Source organism: Panthera pardus, unplaced genomic scaffold (genome assembly GCF_024362965.1).
Source record: "Panthera pardus isolate Hobbes unplaced genomic scaffold, ASM2436296v1 HiC_scaffold_17, whole genome shotgun sequence".
Classification (NCBI taxonomy): Eukaryota; Metazoa; Chordata; class Mammalia; order Carnivora; family Felidae; genus Panthera; species Panthera pardus.
Window position 1 is genome coordinate 76,559,674 of NW_026526732.1, and position 15,382 is coordinate 76,575,055.

Consider the following 15,382-nt stretch of genomic DNA (forward strand, 5'->3'; position numbering starts at 1 on the left):
TGATTAATGAATGGCCTTCCAGGCAGAAGACCAACGTTTGCAAAAAAAAAAAGATATTTCACTGGGAGAGGCATTTAGAGACTAGGTTTCAAAGGAAACAGATGAACAGTGAGGAAGGCTCTTGAAGCAACTTACTGCTTCAAGCAATTGAAGAAACTTAATGCAGAGGAGTCTTGTGTCTTGTGACTTCTCAGCATTGTTGAAGATGGACTGAAATGAGGTGAAACTGAAAAAAGGAAACTAGTTACAAAGCTGTTGTAATAATACAGATAAAAATTAATTGGTGCCTGAAACAAAGCAATGATTATGAGGGTGAGTAAAAGGCATTTGATTTGGCAGACTTTTAGGAAATAGGATTGTCATACTTAATAGCCCACTAAATATGGGAGGAGAAGAAGGGTAGAATACAGACGGGAATCTAGCAGGACTCCTTGGGTGTCTAGATAAGTGATGTGGCCGTTGTGATAGCAAAGGAAAGGAGAACAGACTAAGAGAAAGGTAATGCAATCCATTTTGGACAGAGCAAGTTTAAGGTACCTGCGCAGATCTTATGGTGCTACCCCCTTGGCAATCAGAGGTTACAAGAATGATGCTCAGGATAAGGATCTGGGCTCCTGGAGACAGATTTCCGCACGTAAAAAGTTGGAGCCATGGTAAAGGCCATACACATTGTGCTGTAGTTAGGGATGTAATAGATTTAAGGACCTAAAAAAGTGAGTCTTTGTGGTTTTCTTTTGTGATTTCTAATGACATTTTTATGTGAAATCTTTATAGAAATGTACCGATTTTAGCATCTCAAATAATTTTAATGTAGACTTACTAAACTGAGACTGCAAATTCCATGGATTATAATACTTGGAATAACTGTGAATTTGTTGCCTAGGCCTAATCAGTCACTCTTACCTCATGTCTTTTACTTGCCAAAATAAAGAACTGCATATATTCTGCTTGCCAAGATAAAGTTACATTTTAAAAGGTTGTTATATATTTAACACCTTGTGCACTATTTAATATAAAAGAAACATGAGGCTTCAATTAACCACTTTTTCTTTCAAGTTTTTAAAAAGTCAAAATTATTATGTTGATTTTTGTTGCAGAACTAATAAATCTTAGGATAGCTAGTAAATTAATGTATCTTGCTTTCAAGTTTACGTGATTTTTTTTGTTTGTTGTCCTTTATCTTTAGTACTTTTACAGCCTCTCCTGAGAACCAATAATAATAATTTATTAATTGTACTAACTGGTAATGTCATTGTTTATAATACACACAAAAAAATACCAAATTCATGCTTTAAACACATAAAACCAAAACCTAAAAAGGAAACTGTGAGGTTGCCTCATTTATGGAGTTCTGTCATCATTAGACCAGATGATAATTACTCTGACAGGGAAATGCTACCACAGCCTGCTAGGAAGGCCCTGTCTACAGATGCAGAGAGGGGCCCAGTTCAACTCTGGTAAACTAATGACCTGACACAGAACCAGGCCCGTGCAGTGGGCAAACTGTCCAGGTGGGCATGGATTAGAAAACAAAGCACTTGTGGAAGAGTTCTTCTAGTGCCTGTGTGTAGGAAGGAATAAATACTTATCAGTAACAATCCATAGTTAGTTTTCTAGGCCTGTCCTAGCTCATGAAATGCTAAGCCAAAATCCTGAGGTCTTTGCTGCCTATCCTCTCCAGCCACACCAGAACATCTGAGACTTTGAAAAAGGTAGTAATTCAGTATGGTTAATCATAGCTTCTATCCTGTCCTAAGAATCAGCACAAAATAAGGGAGAGGGGAGATTGAAGAAATAGTAACATTCAAAAGAAATTCTCAGCTATCCATAATACATTTAGTGTAATTAGAGACTCTTGAAAAAAAGAAAGAAACACCATAGGGTTTGAGATTTCTAAGAAGTATCCACGTGCACTTTGCCAAAAGAAGGCAAAAAGCATTTCAGCAAGGATCCTGGAGAGGGGAATGAACAGAAAAGAAGTCTTCTGTATCCATATCCAACTGATGTGAGTGGTGTAAAGAATCTGGATTCCAAATTAGATTTTGAAAGAAGGAGGAAAATGAGCCATTGGTGCAGAAAACAGAAGTCCAAAGGTATAGGCAGTTGCTTTAATATTGCCAGATCTAGAGGTCACATTTCAATAGTTCTTTTCATCTAAACCAGATTGTCACATCAACTTTGAAAACAGTGAAGAAAATACTTGAAGGGCGCCTGGGTGGCTCAGGCAGTTAGTGTCCGACACTTGATTTTGGCTCAGGTCATGATCTCATGGTTCGTGGGATCAAGCCCGTGTCAGGCTCTGTGATTGGGATTCTCTCCCCCTCTCTCTGCCCCTCCCCCTTTCTCTCTCCCTCTCTCCCCCCAAATAAATAAGTGAACATTAAAAACAAAGAAAATACTTGGACCTTTATTTTTGTCTTTTGATTCTTCTGTTTTTGGCAAGTAGAGTCCTTCAGCAGTGCTAGTATTATCGTTTCATGATTCCTGGCCTTGTTAAGTCAGTGCCAAGAATCGAGCCTTTGCGGGAGAGACTGTGGGTAATCTGTGTTTCTTACTGGGTGGATGTCTTCTGGTCAAGATCTGGCTTCAGTGGCTAGGAGCTGCCAGTGCTGTTGCTACGCCTAAGAAAATAAAGTGTTCACGATGGGCGCCTGGGTGGCTCAGTCGGTTGAGTGTCCAACTTTTGATTTCAGCTCAGGTCATGATCCCAGGGTCGTGGGATCGAGCTCCGTGTCAGGGTCCACACTGAGCTCAGTGTGGAGCCTTTTTAAGATTCTCTCTCCTCTTTCCCTCTGCCCCTGTCCCTGCTCTTCTGTCCCCCTCTCTCAAATGAAAAAAATAAATAAAAGAAAGTAAAGTGTTCATGCTAAAAGTATGCATCTTTGCTTTTCATACAATGTTTATCCATCTTCTTTGTGATTTGCTTCTCATTCCAGGAAATTTAGGGGCTTTAAAGCACATTAAATATTTTTCATTATATCTGAAGTTGTCAGTCAAAAAAGCAGTAATAGAAATCTGTGATTGCTAATTTATGTTATTCTGTAGCTTTTCTTCTTATTAACAGAAAAATCAATTTATACATTTTTTAAAAATGTATCACATATCTTTTTAAAATGCATCTGGTAGAAATGTGACAAATCATTTGGTGCAGTGATTCTAAATATTGGCTGATAATCCTAATTACATGGGAAATTAAAAAAAACATATATGTACAGATTCCAGGGCTTCATCCTGGACTTGACTTAGAATATCTGAAAGCAAGGTTCAAGAATCTGGCTTTCCTGAAGTGAGTCTGGTGCTCATTTGGCTTTGGATCTCGTTCACTTTCATCACATTGTCATTATCACTAACCCAGAGTGCTTTTATAGATGGAGAAATCAACGTCCATGGAAGTATCATAGGGCGTGCCCTAGGTCGTGAGGTGAGGGAAGAGGCTGAGGACTATTGTCCTGAACCTTAGTCCCATGTTCTGTGTCCAGCATTTGTAGATGGCGTTTTCTGTGTCTCACCCGGGAGCTCTTTTTTTACCCTTCTGAATACCATTACAAGCTTTCAGAAGTAACATGTATTTATTTGCTGTTGGCTCTTAGAATGCATTCTTCTACTAGTTATTTATTCATGTCCCTAGCCAACAAAATTAATCAGAAATTAATGGCATATTGACAGTAATTACAGTTTTGTAGACAATATTATAAAATACATTTAAATTTTTTTTGAATTTACTGTTTTGGATAGTCTGAGACACTACACTCAGGAAAATATTTTGAATCATTCAGTTAAAAAAATGGGTATCACGTCTCTGTCACTTTCAGTTTATTCAGCGTCTTCTAAATTCATTTTACAACTTGGATTTGCAGGTCCACATTCAATATAAACAGACTAGATCCCCTTTTGTTTGCATTTTGCAGTCCCAGCACAATTCAAAATGTACCAGGTTGAATTCAGTTATTTCAGCTGCTAAGAAATCATTACTTTTTTTTCTTTTCTCATTTCTCTCTTTTGTTTTTTTCGTTTGGTTTGGTTTGGTTTGGTTTTTTTTGAGAGAGAGAGAGAAAGTGCCAAGTGCACAAGCAGGGGAGAGGGGCAGAGGAAGAGAAGAGTCTAAAGGAGAATCTCCAGGTTGAGCCTGGAGCCCAGTGCGGGGCTCAATCCCACCACTGTGAGATCATGACCTGAGCTGAAACCAAGAGTCCAATGCTCAACCGACTGAACCACCAAGGCTCCCCCAGGCCGTTTTTAAAATAAACAGATCAGTGGCGTCTTTTCCTCTTTCATAGTATTTCTTATTTCCTATTCTTTGATAATTCTGAAAATGTTACAAATGTTCTTTTCTCTCACAATCCTTTCTGTGAGGTTTCTCCTTTCTGCTTAAAGTAATCCACAGGTTAAGACTGATTATATTTAACTGTTATTAAGGAAGAAAACATGATACTAGAATGCAGTAATATAACATTTAAAAGCCAGATCCAGGAAGTATGGTCTTTCTTGGCCATATTCATCATTGGTTACTCCTTTGATGGAGTACAGTTTTTAGTCCTGTAGTATGTAAAATTTTTTTTCTTTTTACATTTATTTATTTTTGAGAAACAGAGTCAGACAAAGCGTGAGCTGGGGAGGGGCAGAGAGAGAGGGAGACACAGAATCCGAAGCAGTCAGCACAGAGCCTGATGCGGGGCTTGAACCCACGAACTGTGAGATCATGACCTGAGCCGAAGTCGGACGCTCAACTGTCTGAGCCACCCAGGCGCCCCTCAGTCCTGTGGTATATAAAGGGGAAGCAAGAGTGTCTGAGAGTTCACTTGAGCCACCTCACTGATAGGAAAGAGAGATGGGTTCAATTAGAACAGATTCAAAATATCTGGGTTCCTCACCTGGGAAAGGAAGACTGTGATTCAGTATCTCTTTTCAAATACACAAAAGATCATTTAAGGGCAATGACACAGAATTGAACAAAAGGAAATTATGTAATAAGCAGGAATTCAGGAATAAAAAAAACACCATTGTTTAAGGATAGAACAGTGGTAAAATTTACACTACTGTGAATCTTAAAAATGTACAGGGGCACCCATATAGCTCAGTCAGTTAAACATCCGACTTCAGCTCAGGTCGTGATCTCGTGGCTTGGGAGTTCGAGCCCTGCATGGGACTCTGTGCTGACAGCTCGGAGTCTGGAGCCTGCTTCGGATTCTGTATCTCCCTTTCTCTCACTCCCCCTCCCCCACTTGGGTTTTCTCTCTCTCTCTCAAAAATAAGTAAAACTTTTTAAAAACCATATAGACACTTTCTTGGTTTTAATGTTTGGTCATTGGCCTTCCCAGAAGATAAGGGCTTCTCAAGGCAAAGTTTCCTCCTGATGGTGTGTGTACTATTTTCAGATACAAAATGAAGAGACTACTAGCCTAAAGATATGTATTAGTTCGATTTTAGGTTAAATTGCTCTCCAAGGAGACCCCAAAATATGTTAACCCAAACAAGTTAAAATGTATTTGTCATCTGATAGGATAGAGGTGGGCAGAACAGAGTCATCTCTGTGTCCATCATCTATCTCTGGGAAAGCAAAGAAGCTTTCCAGGTGTCGCCATCACAGCCACTGGGGAGAGAGGGTGGGGAATGGACCAGGGTTGGGGGGGGAGGTGTGCTGCATCAGAAGGTGCACACCTCACTTCCACTCCACCCTTTCCAACAGAGATAGTCTCATGCCACTCTACGTTGCAAGGAGGCTAAGAAATACAGTCTCCACCTGGGGAACAATGTGGTTGGCTAAAACTGGAAAATCTTATCATTAAAAAGGAACGAATGAAAAAAGTTTCAAAAAAGAGATTGTACACTTAAAAATTTAAAATTTCATACTGTGTTTTCACGGTAATGTAATTTTTTTTAAAGGATAGCATGAAGTGCCTGGCTGGCTCAGTCAGAAGAGCATGTGACTCTTGATCTCCAGATCATGAGTTCGAGCCCCACACTAGGTGTAGAGATTACAAAGATAAATAAATAAACTTTAAAAAAAATAAATTAAAATTTAAAAAGGAGAGCATGAATATTGATGGACAATTAGAATTCTCTACCATGGCATGAAAAGAGTTTCAGAATTTGGATATAAAAGTAATATGACATTTTCAGACACTATAGTAAATTTATTGAATTGTATTTGCATAATACTTATACTTTGTCTGGTGGAAAATCGAAAAGACCAGAAAGCAAACCCTGTGACATGTTGTTTACTCTAAGAGTTACACATCTTCTCAGTAGCCCTCAAGATTACATAGCATTGCATTGAGGTGACTCTAGCTATTTTGGAACAGGTGAATAAATATCCTGAGATCTCTTTCTCTGTTAGGGAACCTAGCACACGTTAAACAAGTTCTCTTGTCCATAAAAACATTCTGAAATGCAAATCTCCAAACCTTAGAAGAAGTAGACACAGGGCCAAATGTTCAGGAGTAGTTGTAATACACATCTGCATTAGTAAGGAACTGCTGAGGCTGTGGACTCAAGAATCAGTGTCTTAGCCACAGACAGGAAGCTGCCAAATATGGTGGCTGCCACCACCACCATTACTCAGCACACCTGTGGGTGGTAGGCTAGATACTAGAGACCACTGCTTTTGCCTAAAAACAAACAAGCACTACCACACGCTTCCAGAAGAGCCACATGGCTTCTACTTCAGGATGTGCGTTTTCTCCTTCAAGGTCCTACGAAGGTATGTCAGCGTGGTGACTGCTGTGTCAGAAGTAGAAACTCAAGCTTCAAGATATAGTTTAGCCCTTTAACCTCAAGTGTACAGGAAGCCACACTAGAAGCAATTTAGAGTTCTGTGGTATTTGCCATAAGAGCCTCAGGTAGATGTTAGTCTAACATCTTGCCTTTATACTTGATATTGAGTATATGCATTTCTGGGAAAGAGCAACAAGCCAAAACGCTGTTGTGTTTATGTTGGAAGCTAAAAGTTATTATTCCCAGGAAATATGTCTCACCAAGCTGCAACTTTATTGAATACCTGTTCTAGAAATTTCACTGTAGTGAGAACAAAAATAGTTGTGAATTTTAGCTCATACTACTTCCAGAAATAGTTTAGAAATAATTTAGATAGTTAAATACTGTAACCATCAAATGGTTCCAAATTCTTATTCCTACCCAAAAACCAGAATTTTTCATTCTTTTCCAATAATGCAAGATTTTTTTTTTTTTTTGCCACATAACTAAGCAGTAATAAGAGCATTGAGGATTGCAAAAGCATTCTTTTCATTAAATCATTTCAGGGAAAGGAACCTCTTATTCCCAAAGCAGCAAATAGTAATAATGAGTAAAAAGAAATGATGGAATATATAATCAAAATTTAAATTATCCTCTGTATCACCCAGCTATTGCTGAGTTATCAAAAGCTACAATATCTCAGTGACATACAGCAATAATGATTTATTTCTCACACACCTGAGGGTCAGGTGGAGCAGCTCTGATGATGTTGGCGGGGTGGCTCTAAGCTGTAGTTTGGGTCCAGGTCTTTTTCACAAGGTTCTCATCTTCAGTGGACCATCAGGCTACCCAGGTTATGCACGTTAAAGCACAAATGGCAAAGGCACAAGAGAATGAGCAGAAACACCAGTTACTCTTAAGGCCTAAGGTTGGCACACTTTCATGTCAGCGTACATTTTATTGACCAAAGAGAATCACATGTTCAAGTCCAAAGAGAAGGGGTGGGAAAGTGTAACTTCTTTTTGTGGAAGGAACTGTCAAGTTACGTTGCAAAGAACATTGACACAGGAAATGGATGCTGAGGAATTGGGGCCTAAATCAAAGTCTTAATTATCAAAATATTTAGAGGAAATTCTGTGGTACTCCAAGGCTTCTGTTTCTTTCATTTGTGACTAATAAATTATCATTGGCCTAGCTTTTGTTTATATACTAGGATGACGTTTTATTAATCTCCATAATTGAGATATGTAAATGAAATAGACTTCCTGGCTGAGAAGATAAGAGAGGAGAGGAGGATGCTACCAGGTAGCTCCTCCCCCCAATTTGGTGAGAGTTGTAAACATTTCAGTGTTGTCATAGATTTCTTTGTATTATTAAATAGCAATTTAAAAAAATCTTGTCTCATAAATGCAGTGTTTACTCATGGAATCAGTCTAGGTTTGCATAAACTACTTGTTAGACCCATGACTAATTTTAAAAAACCTATGATAATAGATAGGTTTTATTGATAAAAGTGGCAACTGAATTTATATGATTTTTGACTTTTTCTTCATAAAGAAGATGAATAAGAATATGGTCTAATATACTCAATTTAATATAACTGGAGACTAGTAAGGAATATGAAATAGTAATCTTCAAACTTGATTCTGAGTGAAATAAGATTTTTTCTCGATATATAATTGATGTATAAGTTTGTGTCAGTTTTAGGTATACAGCGTAATGATGCAAAACTTGTGTATATTCCAAAATGATCACCACAGTAACTCTAGTTAACACTTATCATCACACATAGTTACAAATGTTTTTTTTCTTGTGATAAGAACTTTTAAGATCTATTCCCTTAAAAACTTTCAAGTATACAATACAGTATTAACTATAGTTGCCAAGCCGTACATTATCCCCAGGACTTACTTATTTTGTAACTGGAAGTTTGTACCTTTTGACCACCTTCACCCATTTTGCCCTCTGTCCCCCAACTCCTCACCTCTGGCAACCGCCAATCTTTTCTCTGAATCTGTAAGTTCAGGCTTTTTTTTTTTTTTTTTTTTTTGGTTCCTTTTTTAGTTTCTACATATAAATGAAATCATATGGTATTTATCTTTCTTTGCCTGACTTATCTCACTTGGCATAGTGCCCTCAAGGTCCATCCATGTTGTTGCAAATGGCGATATTTCATCATTTTTTGTGGCTGAATAATATTCTGTGTGTGTGTGTGTGTGTGTGTGTGTGTGTGTGTGTGTGTGTGTGTGTGTCTTGTTTTTAATCCATTCATCCATCTATTCATGGACACTCAGGTTGCTTCCATGTCTTGGCTCTTGTAAATAACACTGCAGTGAACATGGCATACAGGTATCTTTTCTATTTAGTGTTAAGATTATTTTTCACAGTGTCTCAGAAGAAAAGGTAGGATAAATAACTTTTTAGAATGCAGAAGTGACTAACAGTAAATTCTATTCTTAGGAAGCTATTCACTCTAATATCCTGCTCATAATAGAAAACAATAATATAGAAACAGCACTTTACAGAAGACTAAGAAAATATACCAAAATTATAGCTGTTGGTATTATGACTTTTTTTCTTCCTCACAATAATTTTAATTACAACAGCTAATGTTAAGCTATTGTTTAAAACTGGCACAGGGGCGCCTGGTTGGCGCAGTCGGTTAAGCGTCCGACTTCAGCCAGGTCACGATCTCGCGGTCCGTGAGTTCGAGCCCCGCGTCAGGCTCTGGGCTGATGGCTCGGAGCCTGGAGCCTGTTTCCGATTCTGTGTCTCCCTCTCTCTCTGCCCCTCCCCCGTTCATGCTCTGTCTCTCTCTGTCCCAAAAATAAAAAAATAAAAAAACGTTGAAAAAAAAAAAATTAAAAAAAAAAAAAAAAAAAACTGGCACAATCCTGGGGCGCCTGAGTGGCTAGGTTGGTTGAGTCTCCAACTCTTGATTTCAGCTCAGGTCATGATCACAGTTTGAGCCCTGCATTGGGCTCTGCACTGACAGGGTGGAGCTTGCTTGGGATTCTGTCTCTCCTCCCCACCCCCCGCCCCCGACCCTGCTCTCTCTCTCTCTCTCCCTCTCTCAAAAGCAAATAAATAAACATTAAGAAAATTTGCACAATCCTAAGTACTTTAGATGTATTGTTTGATTTAATTTGTAAACAACCTGATGAGGTAGAAATTCTTTCTTTCTTCCTTTTTCTTTTTTTTTCCCTCCCTCCCTGATTTTTTTCTTTCTGTTGAGGTATAGTTGGCACACAGTGTTACATTAGTTTTAGGTGTACAACATAGTGATTCATCAACTAGACTGTGCTGTGTGCTCACCACAGGTGTGGCTAACATCTGTCACCATACAACACTATTACGATACCATTGACTATAATTCCTATGTGGTACCTTTCATCCCTGATTTATTCATTTCATAGCTGCGATCCTCTACCCCCGGTCCCCTTCACCCATTTTGTCCCTCCCTCCTCCCCTCTGGCAACCATCACTTTGTTCTCTGTATCTGTGGGTCTCTTCCTGCTTTTTTGTTTGTTCATTTGTTTTGTTTTTTCAATTCCACATATAAATGAAATCATATGGTATTTGTCTTTCTGTGTCTGACTTACTTCACTCAGCATAATACCCTCTAAGTCCATCCAGGTCACAAAGGGAAAAACCTCATTTTTTTTATGGCTGAGTATTGCTCCTTTGTATATTTATTACCACATTGTCTTTAAGGTAGAACTTACCATCTTTATTTTACAGATGAGGAAGCGAGTGCAGCAAATAGGTTCATATGCTGCAAGTGATCTGTAATTCACATGTACAGTATTTTAAAAATGGAAATAAAATGATAACCTTTTAAAGCAAGAAAATTGTACCATCTTTAGAGCAACAATTTGTAAACAACCTGACCTATACCATTTGTAAAGCTTTTTCTCCAGGACTGTACCGTGCTGTATTATTGGAAAGACTGAGTTCGAGGGCCTTCCTTGGGCAAGTCCTTTAATATCTCTGAGCCTCTGTTGCCTCATGTGAAATGACTCTAATTACTTGCCTTACTTCTTAAAATTGTTGAGGGGATCATATGAAATATGTGAAAACAACTTGTAAGTCAAAGTACCATATAATATTAGGCAGTGATTTATTACTTTAAGTCAAGATAAAAAATTTGCAGCTAGAGGGGCACCTGGGTGGCTCGGTCAGTTGAGCGTCGATCTCTGCTCAGGTCATGATCTCGCGGTTCGTGAGTTTGAGCCCCACATCGGGCTGTCTGCTGTCAGTGCCGAGCCCACTTGGGATCCTCTGTTTCCCGCTCTCTCTGCCCTTCCCTTGCTCGTGCATGCGTGCTCCTTTCCTCTCTCTCAAAAAATACATAAACGTAAAAAAATTTGCAGCTAGAAAATTATAATTAGATGTTTCCTAGATAACACATGACACATTGATAGTCAAAACATTAACATAAAAATATTCAAAGCTAGTACTTATTTAGAAAATCAAACTATAGTATAAATATGGCCTCAAGTTCAATTTTTACTCAGTGGTACATGAATTGGGAGTGTTGTGACTAAAGCCAACTCTGCATTCTAAGACACATTTAATACAAATAATGTTTAGTAAATGATATCTTTATTTAAATGACATTTTGCACTGTCATTTATTAGTGCCAGTTTCTCATAAATGTCTGTAGAGTTAGGATTTTAATATTAAATAATATTTAAGAAAGGGAAAGACTTGTTTGCTCACTGCTCATCCCCATTGCCTAGAATATTGAGAAATAAGTATTTGTTGAAAGATTGAATGAAAGAATACTCCAATAATTAGAGAAGAGAATTTAAGAACAGGTGTAATACATGATACACAAAAATGTTAAGCACAAATACTCGTAATATGTGTAATATTCTGAAATTTCATTGGCTCACAAATGTTTGGCAGATTTAACATTTCTTTTTATTTGCCTTACTTAGGGACGTGCTGCCTTAACACAAGAGAAGAAGGAATTTGCCCATGAACATGAAGAAATGAAGAACCTAGAAGCCATTGTTCAAGAAATAAAACCAACTGCCCTCATAGGTAAACTTCTCCCTCTTTCCCATAAACCCAACCCAACCCCATTTTGGCCTGATTAATTTTCTTAATTGATTTTTGAGGCATAATGTAGCTTTTTGAAATTTTGACCTTTGGAATTCACAAACAAAATTACACATTCACTGAATCAACAGTACCCCACAGACACTTAGATCTGTAAATTTCGTACTGTGTTCTCAGTCCTATCAGCTGAAGTGTGTAGCCCCCTCTGCTGACTCTGTCAACCTGTCAATCCTTGGCAGATTCAGCACTTTCCCAGGCTTGATTGCTCCAGATACACACTGGTTCTCAAATGGGAGTGACTTTGCCCCCAAAGAAACATTTGGCAATGTCTGGAGATGTTTTTGGTTATTACAACTTTGGAAAGGGTTGGGGGAGGGGTGGTCAGGGCCACTGACATCTAGTGGGTAGAGACTGGAGATGGTATTCAACACCCTACAGTGCACAGGAAAGCACCCCTTCCCCCCCACACAAAGAATTATCCGACCCACAATGTTCATATCCCAGAGGTTGAGAAATACTGCACTAACTACTAGACCCTCCCTGAAGACAGGGAGACCACATCTATATTCCTCATAGCACTTAACACAGTGCTTACACAGTGCGTGTGCACATATGATGTTTAGTATAGTTAAATTTAATGTGGTTAAAAAAACTCAGAGGAGGGTATGAAACTTTGTACCTTATTTTGTGTGTATAGAATGTCAGTTCTTACTTTGTATCATAATCCACTCCTGGAAGTTCTTGTAAACATGACAGTATTGAGAACAATGATAATAATCGTAACAAAAACAAATACTCCATCACAGAAACTGTAATAAGCCTTGTTTTTTACAAAATACATTGTATCAGGATTTTTCTCCATTTCCATCATGCTAATTGCTTTATCCTTTGTCAGGATTCTTTCAGTGAGTGATACTGTAGTTTTACAATTGAATTGGATGGTTGTCTTAAGTGTTAGCACTGGTTTATAAAAAATAATTACTTTATAACCTGAGAGACTGGAATATACTCCTAGAATTATTTATAGACAGATAATATATATTAGGCACATTTTAATTTCCTGACATCAGTGTCTGTCATCAAAATACCTAGTGATTTGATCACTGATTCGGTGTATTATGAGCCAAATGTTAGATCTGTGTTGTTTTGTATAGATACTTGGAGATTTGTAACCCTAAAGGTTGTTGGCATTAACAAACGTATCTCTTTCTGTCACTGTTGATGCAGATCTTCTATATTTTGTTTAGGGTCTATCAGAAAGTGACCTGTCTCATTGTCTTGAGGGCATGGACGTCTTACTTCACTAACCGCTGATAGTCTATTCACTGGTTTCTCATTTCTACCTCAGGAGTTGCTGCAATTGGTGGTGCATTCTCAGAACAAATTCTCAAGGACATGGCTGCCTTCAATGACCGGCCTATTATTTTTGCATTGAGTAATCCAACTAGCAAAGCAGAATGTACTGCAGAGCAGTGCTATAAACTAACCAAGGTAAAGCAAAAGTGTAACTTGTCTCCCCCCCCCGCCCTTCCAGTCCCCAGCTCTGCCAGTGCTGACACAGGGTCTGATATTTTAATACTCTAATTCTTAATCATTATGGAGGAACCAAGGATATGTAAGATTCTTACTACTTAATTTAAAAGTTAAACCAAGATTGAAAGAAAAGTGAATAGGGGTGCCTGGGTGGCTCAGTTGGTTGGGCATCCGACTTCGGCTCAGGTCATGATCTCGCGGTCCGTGAGTTCGAGCCCCGCGTCGGGCTCTGTGCTGACAGCTCAGAGCCTGGAGCCTGTTTCAGATTCTGTGTCTCCCTCTCTCTCTGACCTTCCCCCATTCATGCTCTGTCTCTCTCTGTCTCAAAAATGAATAAACATTAAAAAAAATAAAAATAAAAAAACAAAGAAAGAAAAGTGAATAGGTCAGAGGGGTTTAGAATTGTTTCCTCTTCTAGAATGTTGTTGTGTAAATCCTCCTCTTCAGTAAAACAAACTTTGTAAAGTTTATTGATAATTTTTTCAAGTGATTTGGAAGCATTTAACACTTAAATATAAAAGCTAAAAAGGAAAAATTTTGATGCGAGATGCTTATTAAAATAACTTTTAACTAGCTATTTCTGAACGTTGAAGCATACCGTATAAAACCTCAGTCTTATTTTTGTTTTGCTAAATCCTGGGTTTGGATTTTGATGCCATGGGTGGTACCTTTGGGCAGCTATTTTGACATCTAGCCAGTTTGGGATAGAAGTCCTTGAAGCTTCAACACTTTACTGTTTCCAAAAAAGTGGCTTATTTTATACTGTGTTTGTATTAACATATATTTGACTGATAGGTTGTCAATAGCCTTTTTTCCCTTCAAAGACTTGAAAATGTCATTATAACGAAACAGGTTGAATCATATATATCTAACACTTTTATTTTGGAAAGAAATCCAAAATGCACTAGAAAAGACAAATATGACACAAAGTTAGGTCACTCTGCACAAATCAGAAACTGATGGCTTTACTTCCTTAATAGTATAACCTTAAATGCTCATTACTAGAATTAATGAAATGTTGGCAAGGAGCCACTCCATTGTCTATCTCTCTTAATTTGGGATGGCATCAATGTCCTCAATAATTTTAATTTTCAGCCCATCTGCAGATTGGGAAATTTGCCTGACATCCTTCAGTAGTCCTTAAATTTTTAAAAGGGGAAGAAAAAAAAACCCTTTGAGCAATAAAATTGTAGCATGGTGCACAAATGATAAAATTTTAGCATAGTAGACAAATAACAAATAAGTGGTTTTGTAGTTATTTTGTCATATATCTCAACAGGTGTCAAGAGTTTGTAGACTCACCAGTAATAGAAATAAACACAATTAGCCAAATTTGTATAATTGTGTTTTTAAATTTAAAAAAAATTTTTAATGTTTATTTATTTTTGAGAGAGACAGAGCATGAGTGGGGGAGGGGCATAGAGGAAGGGAGACACAGAATCCGAGGCAGGCTCCAGGCTCTGAGCTGTCAGCACAGAGCCCAATGCGGGGCTCGAACCCACAAACCATGAGATCATGACCTGAGCTGAAGTTGGACACTTAACCAACTGAGCCACCCAGGTGCCCCGTAATTGTGTTTTTAAATTTGAATGTGTCTGATATAAATGACCTAAACTCTTTCTTAATCATCTTGCATGATGTTCTATGTTGTTAAAAAAAAAAAAAAAGGGTATAAAATTGAAAGTCATTTTGAGGCTGAAAACTTAAACACTGGTTTAGCTAAAGGATACAGAACAGGCAAAGGTCTGTCTGTGCTGGATGAGTCTCTGCTGCTTTAGGCACAAGGGAAAGGTTGTCAGGAAAGGTTAAAAATAGAAATACAGGAAGATTATTGAAGCATGAAAAACTATAATCCAGAAATAGTATGAAGAGATTTTCTTCTCCATATTAACACTCCATGTACACAAGAATGTTTAGCTGTCATTTACTGAATGCTGTTCTCCTTAAAATATGATGATTATAAAACAATAGGTAGGAAGTGAAAACAGGGAGGGAGATAAATGAGCTTACATATCATGTTGCAGGTCTTTTTCTTAAATATATGTGTGTATACATATATGTATATATATAAAATAATTAAGTTACGTTA

At 37.9% G+C, this 15,382-nt stretch overlaps 1 protein-coding gene across 1 annotated transcript in view; it reads left to right on the top strand.

The window, feature by feature from the left end:
* The window catches only part of ME1 (malic enzyme 1), a 188,168-nt gene that overhangs the window by 160,069 nt on the left and 12,717 nt on the right, over window positions 1-15,382 (top strand). Inside the window, exons 10-11 of the mRNA XM_019442753.2 lie at window positions 11,637-11,742; window positions 13,109-13,251. Of these exons, the coding sequence (XP_019298298.1) occupies window positions 11,637-11,742; window positions 13,109-13,251 (249 nt within the window). The remainder of the gene's footprint in view (window positions 1-11,636; window positions 11,743-13,108; window positions 13,252-15,382) is intronic.